Source organism: Tiliqua scincoides, chromosome 10, assembly GCF_035046505.1.
Source record: "Tiliqua scincoides isolate rTilSci1 chromosome 10, rTilSci1.hap2, whole genome shotgun sequence".
Lineage (NCBI taxonomy): Eukaryota > Metazoa > Chordata > Lepidosauria > Squamata > Scincidae > Tiliqua > Tiliqua scincoides.
This window is the reverse complement of record NC_089830.1, coordinates 21,564,748-21,585,378: the sequence shown is the minus strand read 5'-3', so window position 1 is coordinate 21,585,378 and position 20,631 is coordinate 21,564,748. Positions and strand designations below refer to the sequence as shown.

The following is a 20,631-nucleotide window of genomic DNA, read 5'->3' as shown; positions in this document are numbered from 1 at the left end:
ACTAGTCCCATGGTAAGGGGAAAGACACTGTTTTCCCACAATTCCTTGGGAAAGGGACCAGTCTTTTTATTGGTTCTCTGTAAAATACCATTCCCTTTGATGCTGCCCATTGACCCGAACCCATTATCAACTCATGCCACAGGGAGGAGAACATTCAATCAACTGGAACATTTGCTAAGGTTTCAACAGGAGACCCCCAAAGGTCCACATAAGACCTTCTTCACTTAATTACTAACAACTCCCCACAGATCCCAAATTGTCAGGTCCGATTTGTTGAATGTTAGGTTGCTATTTCAAGGCAATCTTTCCAACCCAGAAGAAAAACCAAAGGTGGTTTCCCAACCACAAGCACTGACTCTATGTCCAAAGAGTCTGTTTGGGGGATTTTGACTGTTCCAAGGCCAGAGACGCACAATCGGGCACGTTTGCCTGGTGATATACTTACAATTCCATCCCAGCTGACATTCTGCAAACATTGAAAAAAAGAAAAGAGAAAAAATGTTGGTGTCCCTTTATACTGTTAGCTCCCTAACTGACTGATCACTGGACTACCCACTGCTTATCATCGGTCCCTCCCTCTCCCACCAACCCCTGCATCTTCCATCATCCCACGAATCCACTTTATAAAACCTTTTTTTCTTCCACTGTTGGCTGAAGTTCTTTCATTACAGCTGTAGTTTGCACTTCCCATGAACAAGATGTGAAATCAAATCCATCCAATTTAAAATCCCTACCCCCAATCACCTCTATGGTACAACCCTAATCTCATGCTATGCAGCTGCAGGGGCCACTGTGCCAGTACTACATATTGCAAATATGCCATTAAGCACATCTGTGCATGAATAGGGTGGGAAATCGTGCGCTGTCTAGCTGGTGCAGGATTAAGAGCTGGCGAGTACAGCTCTGAGCAGTGCAGGGGGGGGCAGGTTGGAACAGAGATGAGGAGGCGGTGTTTTAGGGCAGGGGAGGACAGGAAAGGGGCAGTTCGGGTCCCGAAGAGGGCAGGGTCAGCAAAGGAGGACTCAGCCAAATCTTATTCCCCTTCCAGTGCCTGGGCGCCTGAAACAGGGCTTCTCAGGCTTGCACCAGTGATTTAGCTGGCCCAGATCCAAGTAGCCCAATTGGGCAGGCTCTGGCTTGACATACTCCAGCCTGCTCCAGCCTGCTATCACTTGATAAAGCGTGGGCCATGTGACCTCACTGCATCAGTGCTGGATAGGATTGGGCTGTTCAAATGCATCTATCCCTTATTTTGCAGTTATTCCCTCCCCATCAATCCCACACAAGTAAGCCAATTTGCTTCAGTAGGACACAGATTGACTCCAATTTTAGATAGGAGGGTAGGCTTTATTTTATTTTTTAAAAAGATGCAATCATATGGAAAATCCCAATGAGATTGAAGGACTGTCTGCTGAAAGTGCTGCTGCAATTTTAAGATGAGAATTTTTCACCCCCTATGGAGAGGAGAACAAAGTTACATCCCAATCCTATCCACACTGTCCTGGGAGTAAGCCCCATTGACTGCAATGGGACTTACTTCTGAGTAGACATGCCTAGGATTGGGCTCTTAATCAGCTAAGGATCAATCTCAGAACACAGAAACTCTGGGCACTTACTCCAAACTTGATGAAGCCCTCAGATTCCTCTCCGGTTTTGCCACCGGTATTCTGCAAAGAAGAAGAAAGAGACACATTTAAGGATACAAATGAAAAAATCTAATTTTGTGCATCAGTGGGTGTGAGCAGCAGTAGCTAACTCAGGGTCTGGGATGTATATCTAAAAAAATCAGGGATGAGGAAATTGGGATTGATTGGATTGGTTATGCAGATAACTAACACCCTCGGCAGGACCCAGTAATTGGGGGGGGGGGAAGCTTAGGGAAAAAGCTAGCAGAAGGGTAGCATGACCACTTTCATTTTGTGAGGGAAATCTTCCATCCATGTCACCTTAGAAGTAAGTCCCATTAAATTCAATGGGATTTCCTCCCATGTAAGCTCCTTTGCCTCCAAGCAGAATTCCAGTAATTTCAGTTCTTGCTCATTTCCTCTCCAAACCAGGAGAAGAGTGTTACCAATTTAATGATTTGATTTTGTCTGTAAACTACTTTGTGAACTTTTGTTGTTGTTGTAGTTGTTGAAAATTAGTATATAAATACTGTTAATGATAATTTAATGGCACTTCACTATACCTCACGGGAGAGTCACACCTAGTCTTTGATGTTGCTCGTTCTAGCTGCTATTATTGTCCAAGACAGTGCTTCTCAAACTGTGGGTCAGGACCCACTAGGTGGGTCACCATTCATTTCAATATTTTATTTTTAATATATTAGAGTTGATGCTACCATGGGATGTGACTGCATTTGGGAAAGTGTTAGACTTATACTTTTAACAAGCTACTATGTATATTCAACAGTGAGAGTAATGGGACTTACTCCTGGGTAAGTGTGGGTACGATTGCAGCCTAGGATGGTTACAAATGTTCCTGCTCAATGATGTCACTTCTGCTCATGACATCACTGCCGGTGGGTCCTGACGGATTCTAATTCTAAAAAGTGGGTCCTGGTGCTAAATGTGTGAGAACCACTGGTCTAAGATATTTTATCAATACTTATCGCCCTGCCCTTTCTATCTTCTGTTTGTACCAACCACATTATAACTGTGACACACACACCACACACACTTTCTCCAGTTAAAATAGCCCAAAATACAAAGCCATTCTCCCTCTTTATCCCTTTCATGACATTGGAAAACCTTGGTCAGCTCGTGATCAATCTCAAAAGAATTGTGGGCACTTACACCATAGAAGATGTAGCTGTTTGCTCCTCCTCCAATCTCGCCATGGTTGTTTCCTATACCCTGGGGAAAACACACAAACACAAAGAGAATTGTATAGGGAAATGCATGCAAATTCCATTTCCTAGTTCTTAGCCTATGTCAGTGGACGTGAGCAGCAGTAATTGCAACAGAGTCTGGGATGTACATCCAGAAAGAATGTGGAAGGGAATCATATTAGGTTAACACTCTAGGTGGGAGCTGATAAATCCGATAAAGAGCCAGGGCAAGACCTAATAGAAGAAGACTTTAGGAACAGCCACCACCTTCCTCCTGATGACCACTTTGCAAATTACTTTTTGTTGGAAAACACTATATAGAAATTCTTAATAAATAATAATACAGGCTGAGACTCTGTCTCCAGAGGGTTCTATTTTCAGCACCCACATGGATACCAAAAACCGCTTTAAAGGAAATCCATTTAAAAAACTACGTCCCTTTGCTCAGCAATTTAAAATCAGCCTTGCTGACCTTTGTAATGCATGACAAAAGCATCAGGAAGACCTTCAGGCAGAATCAATCATTCTCTCTCCAAAGGTTTACAGAGACTTCACTCCAAGGCAGCAACCCCTCCCTTCACCAGTGGGAAGGGGGGGTGATAATCACTTGCATTCCTTCAGGCACTCAGGGGGAAGAGAGGGGTCACTTGCCTGAGAGTGAAGTTGTTCTAAGCATCTGGAGAGAAAGTGATTGATGGGTTGTCTGTCAGCTGCCCTTTTCTGCACTAACAAGGCTATTGTGAAACAACTTTTTCCCCCCTATTAAAGGCCCTTCTCATTGCGTTGAGTTGAAACAGTGGATGAAAAATTCCTTGATAATTGTTATACCTGTATTCTTAATAATTGTACTGCTTTCCCTATATCCAATTGCAAATTGCAACCAGTTTCAGCCCACACGTGCACACACAACCCTGTTCAAAATTACCCCCTCCCCGAAATGCAAAACTACTGACTTCTAATCCATCAACACAAAACTAGGAAACAGAGATCATTCTAAAAGGAATTCTGGCACTTACTCCGGCAGAGTTAATAATGTGCATTCCTCCAGTGTTGTGGAATGACTGGGGGGAAAAATAGAGCAGAGTTTTATTTAGTTGAGCAACTGGGTTTTGGGGGATCACAACCCCTCTTATTAAGACGGGGCCTTTCCTTTGGTCATTTGGTGCCTTCTGTTAAAGGACAAATATGACAGGGCAAGAGTGTGTTTTATTGCATAGGCAGTCGAAGCTGACCCCTAAGAGTTGATGGTCAGAAAAGATCAGATGACCATAATGGGGCCAATTATCTCATGGGCTTCACTGTTTCTGTGAGGTCTTACAGGTCCAGCCACTTATAGCAAGTAATCAAAACGAAAAGGAAATCTGGCCACTTACTCCATTTTTTCTGAGAATACCAAATATGCGGTGTGAAAAATTATTCCACTTTTGGAAAGGAGAAGAAACAGCATTAAAGAAGAGAATGACGGGAACGGAACGGGACACAAAACACCCCAGTGAGTCCCTGATAGGAGATAGTTTCTGGGTTGTAACTCTGGGAAGAAGCTGGGTAGCCAAACCATGGTTGATAAATCATAATGAGCAAAGAACCATTGTTCAATGCAAGAGACAGAAAAAGATAGTTTGAAAAATACAAACAACCCAATAACAAAGTGGGGTAAAGTGTCGCAAACACAGTGTCAAAGCAGTTGTCATATTTGCTTAGTGATAAAACTTACCTTTCCATCCCAACCAGGGCTCTAAAAAACATTTAAAAAGTAAAAAAAAAAAAAAAAAATTGGTGTCCCCATTCATTTTTTTCTCTTTCCCCACTTACTCATGGATCCCCGCAACCTGCATCACTCCCTCCCATTCCCAGAAGCTCTTGGATTCCCCCACCCACCCAAGTATATTTGTGTACCCTTATCTCTATAGTCACTTTTCCAGAAGCTTCTAACATACCAGGAACTAGATCTAAACACAAACCCATTTCTGGTTTGTATTATAAATACAAGCCCATCAATGTCTATGGAGCACAGACCTCCCCCTCTTAAAATGTCTACATCCTGGAACGCTATTGCCTCTCAGTCAATTGCACAATTATAGGACACTCTGCTACAGAAGAACGAGAGGGACCTGATATCTCAGCTGAGGGAAAAGGCCTTTGACTCAGAAACAGAAAGCTATCCTGGAAAATCCCAATGAAAAGGAAGCACTGAGTGCTGAAAGCTTTGCTACCATTTTAAACAGATATTTATCAATACGGAAGGTAGCCAACGCTCAGTCCCAAAGCTCCAAAGACTATTTGATACATACTCCGTAGCTGATGAAGCTGTTGGCCCCTCCCCCAATGTTGCCATTATTGTTCCCAATAGCCTGGAATAGAGCAGAAAGGGAGACATTTAGAGTGATGAATGGAGAATCCAATTCCTAATCTCTAGTCTGTGTCAGTTGATGGGGACATCAGTAGCTGGATCAGGGCCTGGGATATACCTCTGGAAAGAACATGGAGAGGGGAGCCAAAATAAGTCAGATCATGGAGAGATCTAGAACTCTAAGCAAGAGTCAGTAAATGAGCAAAATAGACTTAGGGCCAGCACCAGAGAGATAGGATGATGAGCCCAAATGCAAAGCCCTTCCCCCCAATTATACAAAATCAGGACAATGTGCTGCAACATGGCTAGAAGGAACTAATCTGGGGGAATAGAGGGGTGCATCCTTATCAAAACCGATCTATCCTTCTTCAGCCCAGTAGGGTGTCTTTTTTCAGAGGCTGTTGCTGATGTCTTCTGTACTTTTTTTTTAAGAGTATAAACCATTTGGGGATAGGGAACCGCTGATTGATTGATTTCTATGTAAACCGCTTTGTGGTCTACTCGGTTGAAAAGTGATATATAAATATTCTTAACTGTAATACACACACAATAATACCTTTATTGGCATATAAAATTACAACACTCACTAAATAATAATCGACCACTGAAAAGATGTACATGATGGAAGGGAAAATAGAAATTAATTTAGGAAATAGAAGATATTTTAATAATTAGGGATAAAAACCTGGCAACTGCTAAGGTAATATCTGCCTGATTATCACTTAGGAAACCGAAACAGGGATCGATAAATGGAACAGTAGGATGTCGTAAAAAGGAATCCAAAAACAACTTTCGAAGAGGACAATGCGCTGGGCAATAAATCAGGATGCGCTCCAATGTGTCCGGCTCGAGGTGACAGAAGGAGCACAATCTGCTGTATCGAGGAGTGTGAGAAAATCTGCCGAGATGGTACGAGGAAGGAAAAATGTTAAAACGCACAAGCATAAAAGCCCTTTTAAGGGAAGGATATATTAGGGTATCAAAATATTTCGAAAGCTGACCTGGTAAAGGACAGAGACCAAAAAAAAGAGGGGAAAAAACTGGGTTAAGATCCGTGGAAAGAGAAGAAAATTCAGCTTCCCAAAGCCTAGACTGGATTAGCTTATAGGCCCTGTTAACATCAAGGCCCACTAAAGATTCCAGATTCTTAATTGTAATAATCTGGAAAGTTGCCTGGAAAATCTTAATGAGAAGGAAAACAGAAACTTTGTTTCTCATTTAAACAACCCCCCCCCCTTGAACAACAAACAATACTGATCAAATAATGATCAATTACAATTCTGGCACATACCCCATTGGCATTGATGATGCCCATTCCTCCACCGTTGTAGAATTGCTGAAAGGGAGCAGAAAGAGTCTCAGCTAGGTGAATGGCTTGGAGAAACCGACAGAACTCTGTAGCATGGAGCTTGTGGCTACAATCCTATCCACACTTTCCTGGGAGTAAGCCCCACTGACTATAATGGGACTTACTTCTGAGTAGACATGCATAGGATTGGGCTCGGCGGGTGTGAGTAGAATTAGCTCAATGAGAAGTTGAGCTGCACACTTGAACAAATTTTAATCCCGAGGCTTTCTCCTCTCCTGTAACACTTTAGAAATTGTGGGCTCCACCTCTGACTGTTCCCCCACCTTCAACTCTTGATGGTTTTGCCCCATTCTCTCAATCATCTATGCACCCCTCCCATCCTCAAGTCCACTCATAGACAGCTCGAAGTGAGGAGCCAGATGTTCCCCCCCCCAAATCATGGTGTGTCTTGGAAAAGGAAGAAGGGGATAGAACATAACAGGAAGTGTGGAGAAGAGAGACTTAAGACTGGAAATACTCTCGCCCACCAAGCTTCTGCTTCACCAGCAGGCACCTGCACACACACTGACCCCTCCGTCGGGACCACCTGGCCACCCATAACAGTCATCTTACCAAAGGAACAGATTTGGCGTCCACTAGAAAGAGCAGGCAGATGAGGAGGAAAGCGACGCCAGCCTGGTCCTTCATCCTGGAGTTCCTTCTTTCTTCCTTGAGTTTGGTTTGAGAATTATGGAAAAGCAGAGAGCTCTCTTTGTGGCGGGTGCCCACTTGGTAACTAGACTGAGCCCAATGACTCAGCCTGAGCATGAACCAACTCTTGCTTGTGCCTCTTTCTTCATACTGAGGGATCCACACCCTCTTTCCACTGAAACCATTGGGCAAGACTTTGGCCCTCATTTCACCTCTCCCTCCCTCCCTCCCTCCCTCCCTCCTTCTCTGTAGTCACAATTCTGCTCTGTGCTTGTATTGAAGTAGAGTGTTTTCAAGTCAAGAACCTGATTGATGAAAATCCTAAGGGGCCATTCCATGCCCTGGTCTTTCTATTTGGCTGTCTAGTGAACAATTTAACTTTTGGTAGAGCAGCTCATGCCCTCATGTCTTCAACAGAATCATAGAGTTGGAAGTGACCCACAAGGCCATCTAGTCCAACCCCCCTGTCTGGAGCAGGAAATCACCCTAGAGCATCTTTAGCCGGTGCCTGTAAGCCTTTCTTTAGCCTTTCTTCCAGGGAGAGAGAATCTACCACCGCCTCTGGCAATCTGTTCCCCTGCCAAACTGCCCTTACCGTCAAGAGCTTCTTCCAGATGTTCAACCAGAATCTCCTCTCTTGTCTTGTCTCTCTTGCTGGTTTTGACCTTTAAAGCCCTATACTGCTCTGGGCCAGGGTATCTTAGAGATTGCCTACTCCCATACAATCCGGCTCGTCCTCTTAGGTCATCAGAGAAGGCCTTTTTACAAGTGCCGCCGTCTAGGGAGGTTCGTGGGGTGGCGGCAAGAAATAGGGCCTTCTCAGTAGTGGCACCAATGCTATGGAACTCCCTTCCCCTTGACTTAAGAATGACTCCCTCTCTTGAGACATTTCGGCGAGGCCTGAAGACCCTTCTGTTTAAACAAGCCTTCTGATTTCTCAGCCTTTTTAACATCTTTTTTAACATCTTTTAATATTTTTTACAGGCCTGATTCTTTTATGATTTGCTGCTGCTTTATGCTCTTTTTACCTATTTTTTGCCATGGTGTACTGGTTTGGGAGTTGGACTTCAACCTGGAAGGTTCGGGTTCAAATTCTTGCTCAACCGCAAAGCTTCTTGGGTGATCTTGGGCCAGTCACCATCTCCTAGTGTCACCTACCTCTCAGGGTTGTCATGAGGACAAAAGGAGGGGAGCAACTATGTACTTTACCCTGAGCTCCTTGGAGGAAGGGTTGTGTAGAAATGTGAAAAATGCATAAAATATGCACTGATCTACTATTTTCATAGACCTGCCTCATCGGGACCAGAAACGAGGGCGGGTGCTCAACTCATTTCATGGCCCCTAAGAAAGTCTTCATAGACTTTGGTAGCTCTAGCAGGGCTCCTTAGCACCAAGGCCACTGGATGGAACTAGTTAATCAGGATGGGACTCAATAACTGTCATTAATGTTCATGAACTTTTGCAACACCATCCTCTCTGTGGCTGCCTAGGCCACCACCATACAAGAAGTCAAGGTCCTCCTTACCCTGAGAAGAGCACTGGTGTCCTGCAGGTAGACCAGGCAGATGAGGAGGAAAACAGCCACAATGTATAACTTCATTTTTGGGTTCCTTTGATCTTCTCCCCTTTTTTTTGTAGGGCTGAGTTTTGGAACAATGGCAACACTTTTTATGCTAGATGCTGTTTTGGATAGTGATTGCCTCTGTGGGCTGAGCCCAGTGACTCAGGCTTTGAAAGAAACAATGCTTGCTTTTCCCAGTCCACTTTCCACAACATCAGTGGTCCTCTCCCACTTTTGGTTCCTTGGAAGCCTTGGTGCAATCCTTCTGACTGTTTTGCATGTCCCCCTCCTGTCTTCTTGCCCTTTTCTGGACTTTCTTTTGAAGGCACTTTCATTCTTGGTGCTCTTGCTAGAATGCTGGTGGTGCTTGATCATGTGCAACCACTCTTTGCCCTGCCCCCCCCCAGCACGCTTGGCAGAAGCGGGAAAGGCTGGTTCCGTATTGGGCGGGCTGCTTTGGAAGGTTGGGCAGACTGCTTGCTTTGGGCTGGCATGCTACCTGACCTCGGTTCAACTCCACTGGGTAACCCCCCACCTACCCTCCATTCATACAGTACCTGGCTGCCCTTCATGGGAGACAGAATTTTTTGCTGTCAAAAAATTGATTGACAGCAAAATTTTTGACCAGGATGAACCAGGGTGGACAATTTGGCCAGGACAGACATTTTTTTTGCCTACCCAGAGTAGTGTGGTGTTGTGTGGTTAGGTTTGTTTCACCTTCATTTATTTCATTCTATTTTGGCCACTGTAGACAGGTGTTGTGAGGGTCAAGTAGGCAAGAGTTGACAACTTGGCATCCAACCTGAAGTCAGCAAGGCCAGTGGGTGAGCCAGGACTGCTCACCCATTGCTTGCCTGGCTTGGGGAGGTTGGCTGGCAAGCCCTCTGGCTGGATGCAAAGACAACCACAAGGCTTGCTGGTCTGTGGGAAGCGGTGCAGTCCAGCTGCCTCAACCCTTCAGGGCTGACCGTGATAAGCTCTTCGATGGATGGTTACTTGAATCAGGTTGGCGACCCCCATGGATTACTTGTTGGACACAGACCACTCTCAGATGTAGTGGCCCACACAGGGGTTTGGAGATAGGTTTCCCTTCTGCAGGTGTTTGTATAATAAAAAAGTGGTACGGTTTCAATAAAGTGGCCCTGTTAAAACAAGCCTCTGTCTCTCATGCTTTTTGGGGTGCACACGAGTAATAGATCACACAGAGTGAAAAAATATACTTGTAAGTGTAAGAAATGTTTGCACAGTTCAATTATGGACAAGTCTACTGAGAAGTCTCAATGAATTCAGTAGGACTTACTCCTAGTCAAGTGTGTATAGGACTGCAGGCCATTCCATGTCATTGGTCCTGGGGGTGGCGGGGGGGAGTCAATCAGGTCCCAGGAGGGGAGGCAGGATCAGTGGCTCTGGTGCTGCCAATATCCTAATCCCAGCTTCAATCCTATGGCATAGATCAATGTGGACTTGCCACAGCTGTCAAAGCTCCAAGAGCTTTCCAAAGTCAAAGAGGTTCCATTCATGCTGTTAGGGCTTACCTCCTGGTAAAGGAACTCTTGTTCTCTTACCTCGATGACAGCTCTGCAACTACCTTCACTGCAAATTGTTCATTTGCAACATTTACAGGTCATAAAATATTTGCATGAGTACAAGTATTGTGGTGGCACTGGGAAACACACACAGAGGGTTCAGCCAGCTGGTCCTTTGACCCATGCGCAGAAGTGTGGGCTTTGAAAGTGACCCACCAATTGGATGGGAGGAAGCAGGCAAAATTTTCCCAAACCAGGCTCAGAAAGAGACTTCAGAGGCTCATTGAAGCTTAGGCCTTAAGTCGCCTTGCCTAGCAAGTTCTTTGGGTGCACAGCCACTCTGAGAAAGACCTCGAGAGAATTGGTCCAACACAACTTTGGTACGTAAATAAAACTTGCATGCCATATGGACACAGTAGGCATATCACAGAGTTTGATGGTTAACCTTAAATTGCAACTTGATCCCAATTCTTTCTGACAGAATGAGGGCAACATTTTCAATGGGCACACTTGCAACTGTTCCCAATATCCTCTCCACTGGGAATGGTCCTTTCAATTTAGCTGCTAGGTCAGAGGGTGACAGAGAGAGAAGATGCTTTGCAAAGCCACAAGGTTTATTGATTAGCCAAGGGGACTTGGGGGAAATGAACAGAAGTTAGCATCTGCAGACAGTGTCATAGCGGGAAGGGCAGGAGAAAGGTGCCTATAAGCGAAGGGCGGGGTAGGGGTAGGAGGCATCTCCGCAGCTGAATCAGGTGGTGTCCAGGTCTGTAAAAGAAGAAATATTGATAAGAATCTCCAGGCACATAAAACAGTTCACAACATGCACACAGGGCTGCAGGACCAATTCACACTGTAAATGTGAGCTCTCTCTTTGCTAGGCCAAGTTGAAACTGGCCCTCAGTGGTGCAGGACAGACACTCAGCACATGCTCAGAGGCATGATCCTCAATTATGGCCCCGTGCATTCCAGGGATGATATGGCAGTGAAAACACTGAAATGGCGGGGGGGGGGGTGTTAAGGCAATCAGAACAGGGATATTCAGGGATGGATGTGCATCATCCTTGACTGTAATGGCAAATATAAGATTCATTTATCCCACAGTTTCCCAAACTACGGGTCTCTGCTCGCCAGTGGATTGTGACTGATCGATGGTAGGTCATGAAACTAACAAGGAGATCACTGATGAGGAAAACATATTATCCCCTATGGAAAGTGAAACTGAGAGCATTTTTTCATGAGCCGGTGAATGTGCCTCAGCTCCTATCAAAGACCAGGCAAAGGGGAATGCAAGTCCACCAGAATGGTCCCAGTCTGATGAATCTCAGCAAACACTCCAGAAAGCAGCTCTATCAACATAGGAAAAAAGAGGCAGGCTGGGTAAAACCAAACTTAGGTTAAGAGACCAAGAAGGATACATGTTCAGTGAAGCCAATGAAATGTCATGATGTTTGTTCAAATGTATGTTTGAAAGGCGAAAACAAACTTATGCCAACCAAATGCCTAATGATGCCAGGTTATGAATGTTTGTGAAGCCATTTTCCTGAGCAGTTCAATGAGAAGCAATGAGGGCTTTGGATCCATCTCGTTTCTGTCTCAAATGCAGGCCAACAGTTTTGCTGAGACACATGGCCTCAATCTAAATATAAAGAAATATTCTTTGTAGCAAGAAAAGGCCTATAAGTAATATATCAGGTTACTTCTAAAGTCAAATTATATCAAAGTCCCATGTTAAATTGGTTATAGAGAGCAAGAAATACAGGAGAATCAAATGAACTCTGTGTGACCGTTCAGAGTCCAAGCTGGGTGAAGGCAGAGATAATAAAATTGGGATAGCATTAGAGGCCCCAAGTAATAAAACAATTTGACACATCAAGATAAGAGTTAGTAACTGTCAGGCTAATTAAGTGATAAATGAGAGAGAGGCAGCTTCAAAAGAAAGTTAAGAATGTCAGGCTGCATGTGGACAAAGGAAAATAGGATTTAAACAAAATCCAGTATTTTAAAGTGTAACAAATAAGTTTTCTTTAAGAACCAAAGTTAATAGGTGTTATAGCTAAATCAGTTATTTGTCTCATGTGTAGCAGTGCTTTAGAACAAAAAAGAGCATTTTATGGTCTCTAAAGCTGCAATAAAAAGGGATAGTGTTACAGATCCTACTACCAACAGCTAATAAAGATTGCCTAATAAAGTTGTAAAAACAGAAGCTAATTAGTAAGAATGATAGATTAGAATTTAAATGTCAGCTTCTGAATAAGGAGCAGTTTGAATTCAGACAAGCACTCTGGCACCAAAAATAGGGACTTAAAGAGACTTAAGCCTTGAAAACAGATGCAGCTAAAGCAGACCTGCTCCCCTGAAATACTTCAAACTGTCAAAATTTATTGCATATCAAATCTCTGTAGACTCAGACAAAAATTAGATCATAGAAGTTAGCAAGTATATTAGATTCTTCACTGCTCTAATAAGTTAGAAAATACAATTAAAAGTATAAATAGAAGAGTAGATTCTAGTTTTGTTAAAATTAGTTAGATTAATAAGAGAAACTAATTTGAAAGGATTTAAGTTTCAAATGTGTCTCAAAGTAAGCTTGAAGAACAGACCTGGAATGTGTTAGAGAGTTAAAGAGTTAGAAAAGAGGGTAACTCCTCACAGTTGAAATTCTTATCTAGCAAAGAATATTTCAAACCTGCCAATTAACTAAAATGCTGAGACTTTCCTGGCGCCGAGCAAACCCAAAGAATAGATAGTAAGTCCAGAATGGTTAATCAAATTGACAGAAACCACTAGCAAAAGATATCTAAGGAATGTCAAGAGGGACCCAGGTTGAAAACATTCCAAAAAAAAAACACAGCTTGTATTCTGAAAATCATCAGAGAAAGCAAGCTTCAACCAAGATTTAGAAATCACTTAATAACTTTGCTTAGAAGCAAAATATTGAGTTTTTAGTATTAAAATAAAGCTCTATATCCCAAGACAAATAAGAGGAGTCTAAACTCTAGTGTGCAAGTTGCATAAATAAAGAAATAAAGAAAATATAACAGTTAAGCTCTGAATAGGATAGAAGCACAGTGCCACCTACAGAATGTTAAAGATCTTGTTTTCTGAAATATGATAGCAATGCAGAGGGAGGTCCTTTCCAAATATGGTATATGCAGTAACCTGAGATATTCAAATACACTCTCCATATATGGCACAACCAATCAAATGCTAGGAGCCTGTGGCTAATCAAAAAAGAAGTTCCATTTCTGACATCACCAGCTCTTTAGCCAATGATAGTAAGATTTTCCAGACAAAGAGACTAGAGGTATATAAACTAAAACAAGCTTTGGAACCTTGCTTTTTCTCTGGAGACACTGACAGTTACCACAGCTCTCTGTGCTCCCCATTTTGAACCACCAAGAGAAGCCCATTGCTAGCAATGAATAAAAGCTTGGAGAGAACCACAATTTGAGTCTGCTGAGTTTGTTCTTGAGCCCTGAAGATACCTTGCAACAAAAAGAATAAAAACCAAGCCATGAGCAGCTGGTATGTGATTTATTTTTTTTCTTCAAGAAACAAGGAGGGTCCCAAGAGAGTGTCATTTTAAAAAGAGGGTCTGGTGCTAAAGCTGCCATTTTCAACCTTTTTCATCTCATGGCACACTGACAAGGCACTAAAATGGTCAAGGCACACCAACAGGTTTTTGACAATTGACAAGACACACCGTGCTGCCAACTTGGGGCTCACTTCCCCACTGATCCTACTAATAAATAATCTTCCCCCTAATTCCTGCAGCACACCTGTGAACCACTCGCGGCACACCAGTGTGCCATGGCACAGTGGTTGAAAATGGCTGTGCTAAAGGGTTTGGAAACCACTAATTTATCCCACTGAGAAAAAACGAATCCCAATTGATGCCAATATTGTTAAGGCAATGGGGGGGTATTCCAAAGGAAGGTACAGGGTTGATCTTAGAAACTCTGTGCCATTAAATCCTACAGTTCAATGTGACATTCAAAGAACCAGATTCAAATACTCACTGAGACTCCGGGGTCACTTCCCACCCTGCAATACAAAGCAACAACAATGCATTATTCCCTTTGCGCACAGTTGGGACAAAATTATGAATGGCATACAAAGGAGCAGGCAAACCTTCAAACACTTATTTTGAACCTTAAAATGTTTCAACCTGCAGGAGAAGTGCATTTGCAGTAGGCACATGAAAGCAAAAAAAAAAAAAAAATTCATTTTCATTCATATTTTTTCATTCAATATTTTTTCCTACTTGACAATAATGCATTGCTGTCACCAGACACTGCATCACTCCCCCACATTGTCCTTTCCTCCCCCATTAATACCTGGATCACCCTTGCTTCTCATCCCCACGTCCTTCTCCTCCCAATCCCTGGATCGTTCTCCCCCCCCCCCCCACGCAGCTCCAAGATCATCACACTAATCAAGCTCATAAATCCCATTGCTGTATACTGGCAGCTATGACCCCTTCCCAGGTTGTCGCTGAGAAGAACAAAAGTTGAAAAGCATCACCTCAAATTTGGACTTTAAAACTACGGACTTAATTTAATGCGCATGTAACCCACACACTTCAATGCCCAGGGCCACAAATGTGGGATGTTTAGCTGAAGCACAGAGAGAATGAACTGAGATTTCAGGTGGGGTAAGATGATTTAAAATTTGATACAGAACAATCATCAGGAAATCCCCACTAAGGACAAAGACAGTCTTAGGACTATTTTGAGCAGTTGTGAAAACAGATTCTTTTCTATGGAGAAGGGAGCAGCTAATGATCATTCTCAAAATACAAAGACCTTCTGGTCACTCACGCTATATTGGATGTTGCTATTGGCTCCTCCTCCAATGTTACCATTGCCATTCCCGATAGCCTGGAAAAGAAAGAGAATAATTTAGCAGCAGGAATGGAAACTTCAATGTTTCATCTTAGAACATAAGAACAGCCCTACTGGATCAGGCCATAGGCCCATCCAGTCCAGCTTCCTGTATCTCACAGCAGCCCACCAAATGCCCCAGGGAGCACACCAGATAACAAGAGACCTCATCCTGGTGCCCTCCCTTGCATCTGGCATTCTGACATAGCCCATTTCTAAAATCTCTGCCAATTGGGGGAGAAGTTGGGCTCTGCAGGCTGCAATCCTATGCACACTTGCCTGGGAATAAGCCCCATTGCCTACAATAGGACTTACTCCTGAGAAAACACTTTTCATAGGTTTGGACTGGCAGAGAACTAGCACTCCTCTGCATGTCTACTATGCATAACTAGAACTATGAACATAGTTCACAGTAACTGGAACATAGTTATGCTATGCAGAACTAGAACTAGGAGAACTAGAGCTAGAACTGGAATGGTACTAGAACTAGCACAGAGAACTTCCATAGGATTGGACTGGCAGAGAACTAGCACTCCTCTGCATCAGGTGGTGTCCAGGTTTGTGGCTGTTGCTCTTATGATTATCTAATTAGTATTAATAGTTATTCATTACCTCAACTATATCCAGTTAATGGATTTAACAGGTGATAAGTAACATACCAAGGACTTATGCTCTCCCCCCTTCTCCTTTTACACCCACTTCCAGTTAAAAATTATATATCCCCACATGCAAAGTTGTAATTTTACAAAGTTGGGATAATATTCCCTGGCAAGACCATCAGGAATAGAGATCTAAGTTGTGGTGGGCTTCCTTTCCCTTCAAAACCCAAGTCCTCTGGAAGACTTTCCTTCTGATGGGAAGGAACCAAAGTCTGCTGGAATCTTTCCCCCATTTGAAAGGGAGACCATTTTTTCCACCCGAAGGAGAAGAGAGGAACATTGGTCAGTTAACACTCAACCTCAAAACCTAGAGGGACTCTGGCACTTACCCCATTGGCGTTCATGATGCCCATTCCTCCACTGTTTTGGAATTGCTGAAAAGGAGCAGAAGGAGAATAGTTTAGGTGGATAACTTCATAGCCCACTCAGTTTCCCAGTATTGACCCTGAATCTGCAGATGTAAGTGGCAGCAATTGTGGATGGGTCTGGACTTCTTAGAAAAATGTGGAGGAGAAAGTCAGTGGCAAGGGCTTGCAAGGTTTGCCAGCATTCATCCTTGCATGGTTCCTGACTCTGCTTCCAGGAAGTACTGTAGGAGATGCAGTTTTGTTCCTCCTCACATCAGGACAAGCATCACCTGCAATTAGCCCCGATTCCTGTCTGACATATAGATTGTGCACGCTCCAGTTCTTTCTTTTAGAAATCTTTCTTCTCCCAATGAACTTCAGAACCAGAACTCAGGACAGAGTGAAACAGAGGACCAGAATGTGGGGGGGAAATCAGATCCCCAAGTACATTGTCAATATGGACTTTTCTACAGAAGTCCCTCCAACACGGAATCCTGATGGGGAGAAATAAACATCTCAAAGGTTATCAACTTTCAAATTCCTGTGCAATTCAATGTCAGTTTCAGTTAGCAATCACTTACACTGACCCTTCCTAAGGGCCTCCTGACCACCCACCAGCATGCAATAAACCCTGTTACCCTGACCTGAGCTGCAATGCCTTGCAGGGAGAGCAGGCAGATGAAGAGGAAAGCGGCCACAATGTAGAACTTCATTGTTGGCTTTTTTTGATCTTTATTCTCTACTCAGTCGGATTTGGAAATGATGGCAAAGGGATGGCTGTATTTATACTGGGTGCCCTCCTGGGTGGCAGTTGCCTCTGTGGGCCAAGCCCAGTGACTCAGCCGTTGCAAAAACCAGTACGGCTTCTCCCCGTCCTCCTTTCTCAAAATCAAGGGTCCTCACCCTTTTCCCTTTCCTTGGAAGTCCTTGTGCAATCCCTTCCAACATTCTCGTGTATTTCTCTTTCCTGACTGTCCTTTTTTGGTCTTTCTCCAAAAAAGGACACATTTATTCTTTGGCCTCTGACTAGAACAGATTGCAGAGAGAGGGAAAAATAACTCCCATATACTGGTACAGTTCCATTCTACGCATGTCTACTCAGAAGTATTATTTGCAGGGCTTTTTTTCTAATGGAACGCGGGGGGACGGAGTTCCTGCACCTTTTTGCAGGGGCCCCTCCCCTTCGGAGGCATTCCGGGGGGGAGCAAAACAGAGGCATTCACTGGGTGGGTGCTGGGTGTGCAGGGTGGACGGGTGCCCGGCCCCTGCCTGACCACGCAATGACCCCCTCCTGCCCCCATCTCCAAGCTCTCGCCTGAGGCCAGCCCGCCTCCCCTCCCCCCGCACTCTGCTTCCCTGCGCAGCTTCCAAGCCGGTGGAGGGCGCAGGGGACACGCGCCGATGCCGAGGAGGAGGACAGACGGACAGCCAGCCAGCCAGGGAGACGGGCTGCGGCACCCATGAAACGCCCAGGTACTGGCTTGGCGGAGGAGGAGGGGATGGCTGGTGTCTACTCAGAAGTAAGTCTCATTGTGCTCAATGGGGCTTGCTCCTGGGAAAAGGTGCATAGCCTTGCAGCCTGAGAGCCCAAGCCTATGCATGTCTACTCAGAAGTAAGTTCCATTGTGTTCAATGGGGCTTACTCCCAGGAAAGTGTCATAGCCTTGCAGCCTGAGTAGACAGGCAGAAGAGGGGCTCTGAGGCTGCAGTCCTCTCCATACTTTCCTGGGAGGAAGCCCCACTGCCTCTAGTGGGACTGACTTTTGAGTAGACAGCTATAGGCTTTGGCTCTGAGGCTGCAGTCCTCTCCATACTTTCCTGGGAGGAAGCCACATTGACTCTAATGGGACTGACTTCTGAGGAGACAGGCACAGGATTGGGCCCTGAGGCTGCCATCCTATCCACAGTAAGCCCCAATCACTAAAGTGGACTTCTGAGTAGACATGCATAGGATTGGGCTCTTAGGCTGCAATCCTAGGCACTTTCCTGGGAGTAAGCTCCATTGACTAGAACGAGACTTACTTCAGAGTAGACATACCTAGGATTGGGCTCTTAATCCTGGCAGAGATATATATCTGCATCCGTTTTCACATGCTAAGGGCAGGTGAAAAGGGATTCTAAGTGTGTACAATGTGCTGTCCAGCCTTGCCAGAGATCCTCCTCATCCTTCCCCCACAAGCATGCCCTCTGCCAGCCAGCATTTGCAGCTCCTCTCCAGCAATGCACAGCAGCTGCTCAGGGCAGCAGAGAACATACAATTGCATGCCAAGCAAAGACACAGAGTATTCTGATACCTGAATTAAACCATATTTAATCGCTTGTTTGCAAACACAGCTGTTTCTATGTGCACCTAAGGACCCCTCTCATGTAAGAATTCCTTTTTTGTGCTTACTCCCACAGTTGCTTAGAGTAATTTTACTACATGGAACTCACATAAGCCATTTTTTGGAATCCATTCACTGTTTCCTCTCCTCATAGTGCCACACTACATACTACACACTACAAGTGCACCTGTACAGTATTTTTCCCCATGTGTAGAAGAAGTAGCTAGGGGGAAGGGGATGTGGAGATTGACAGCCCAATTCTATGCATGTCTACTCAGAAGTAAGTTCATCTTTAGGGGGAAGCACATAAAAAATATTTTATTTCTCCAATAAAAAATGGTTTAAAAATAAATAAATAAAAGATTAACAAGTTGTGAGTTCCTGCACCTTTTCTTTTACAAAAAAAAGCACTGATTATTTGTATTGGCAACCTTCAGTCTCAAAAGACTATGGTATTGCGCTCTGAAAGGTGGTTCTGGCACAGTGTCTAGTGTGGCTGAAAAGGCCAATCCGGGAGTGACAATCCCTTCCACACCGGGAGCAAGTGCAGTCTGTCCCTGGTCTGTCTCCCTGGCTATGGGCCTTCCTTCTTTGCCTCTTTGCCTCAGACTGTTGGCCAAGTGTCTCTTCAAACTGGGAAAGGCCATGCTGCACAGCATGCCTCCAAGCGGGCCGCTCAGAGGCCAGGGTTTCCCACTTGTTGAGGTCCATCCCTAAGGCCTTCAGATCCCTTTTGCAGATGTCCTTGTATCGCAGCTGTGGTCTACCTGTAGGGCGCTTTCCTTGCACGAGTTCTCCATAGAGGAGATCCTTTGGGATCTGGCCATCATCCATTCTCACGACATGACCGAGCCAACGCAGGCATCTCTGTTTAAGAAGTGCGTACATGCTAGGGACTCCAGCACGTTCCAGGACTGTGTTGTTAGGAACTTTGTCCTGCCTGGTGATGCCGAGAACGCGCCGGAGGCAGCGCATGTGGAAAGCGTTCAGTTTCCTCTCCTGTTGTGAGGGGAGAGTCCATGACTCGCTGCAGTACAGAAGTGTACTCAGGACGGAAGCTCTGTAGACCTGGATCTTGGTATGTTCTGTCAGCTTCTTGTTGGACCAGACTTTCTTTGTGAGTCTGGAAAACGTCTGGAAAACTCAGAAGTAAGTTTCATTGAATTCAATAGCACTTACTCCCAGATGAAGTGTGTCTAGGATTGCAGGTGTTCCATGTCACTGGTCCTGGTGCACCCAAGATATGTCCAGCAGCCATTTTGTCTTTTAGATGGGAAGGTGTATTTCCCAATTTGTTCCGCTTTGAAATGTTCCTTCTTTAGCTGAAGACCCCTGACCACTTTCATTGCAGAGCCATGTTGGTTCCTAATTCAGCTGCATTTAAAGTTTTGAGGCTCAGTATCACTAGACAGTGTTGGTACCCACAGGAGGGCATGGAGGGTGTCATCCATGCCTCAGTGCAACCCTTTGTATTAGGGTCTCTGGAAACCTGATACTGCACCTGGGGGGGGGGGGCGGAATTTCAGTTAGTGCAGAAAACCTGGCAAGGAAGTTGTCAGTCTCCTACAGAGAGTTGACTTTTTTAAAAAGGTGGGGGCCGCCAGCAGAAAAGTCATTTCAAGGTTCACTTCCTGCTGGACCACTGATGGTGCCAGAACCCTCAACCAGGCCTCCTTAAATGAACAGATTGTTATTTAATAAAATAGTGAACTAATACTGAATTGCTTCTGCTGTTCCCAAAGCAGACAAGCTAAATGCTGGAAATAACCTTGACTGGACAGCAATAACTTGACTATCATCCACTTGACTTTTCTTCAGTCAAGGCTGAAAGTGGCTCGGTCAAGGCAAAGGGAATCATTTCCTCTTACCCTGGGGAGAGCCACTGCAGCCCCAATGGGTCTACTCGGATCTGCGCCTCCTAAAGAGGAGGCACAGATCCAAGCAGTCTGGGCTGCTACAGTGGAACATCACATAAACTGGAATCCCACAGCAATGTTAGGATAGTGCTCTGAGGCTCTGCTTTGATAAATAAATAAATAAATAAATAAATACCATCTGTTCTTTACCTCCTTCACATTGACAACATTCTTCTGTGGACAACCATGCCATCACAGTCGATCAACCCCCAAATCATGGCAAATCATTTAGA

The 20,631-nt window shown here is 44.5% G+C and overlaps 1 protein-coding gene across 1 annotated transcript in view; it reads right to left on the bottom strand.

Annotated features, from left to right (window-relative positions):
- The window catches only part of DMKN (dermokine), a 15,061-nt gene extending 7,816 nt beyond the window's left edge, over positions 1–7,245 (bottom strand). The window contains exons 1-8 of the mRNA XM_066639051.1: positions 7,102–7,245; positions 6,472–6,516; positions 5,122–5,181; positions 4,545–4,565; positions 3,847–3,891; positions 2,796–2,855; positions 1,617–1,667; positions 446–466 (exon numbers count right to left, since the gene is read on the bottom strand). Of these exons, the coding sequence (XP_066495148.1) occupies positions 446–466; positions 1,617–1,667; positions 2,796–2,855; positions 3,847–3,891; positions 4,545–4,565; positions 5,122–5,181; positions 6,472–6,516; positions 7,102–7,176 (378 nt within the window). The 5' untranslated portion in view covers positions 7,177–7,245. The remainder of the gene's footprint in view (positions 1–445; positions 467–1,616; positions 1,668–2,795; positions 2,856–3,846; positions 3,892–4,544; positions 4,566–5,121; positions 5,182–6,471; positions 6,517–7,101) is intronic.
- Between the last annotated feature and the right edge of the window lie 13,386 nt (positions 7,246–20,631).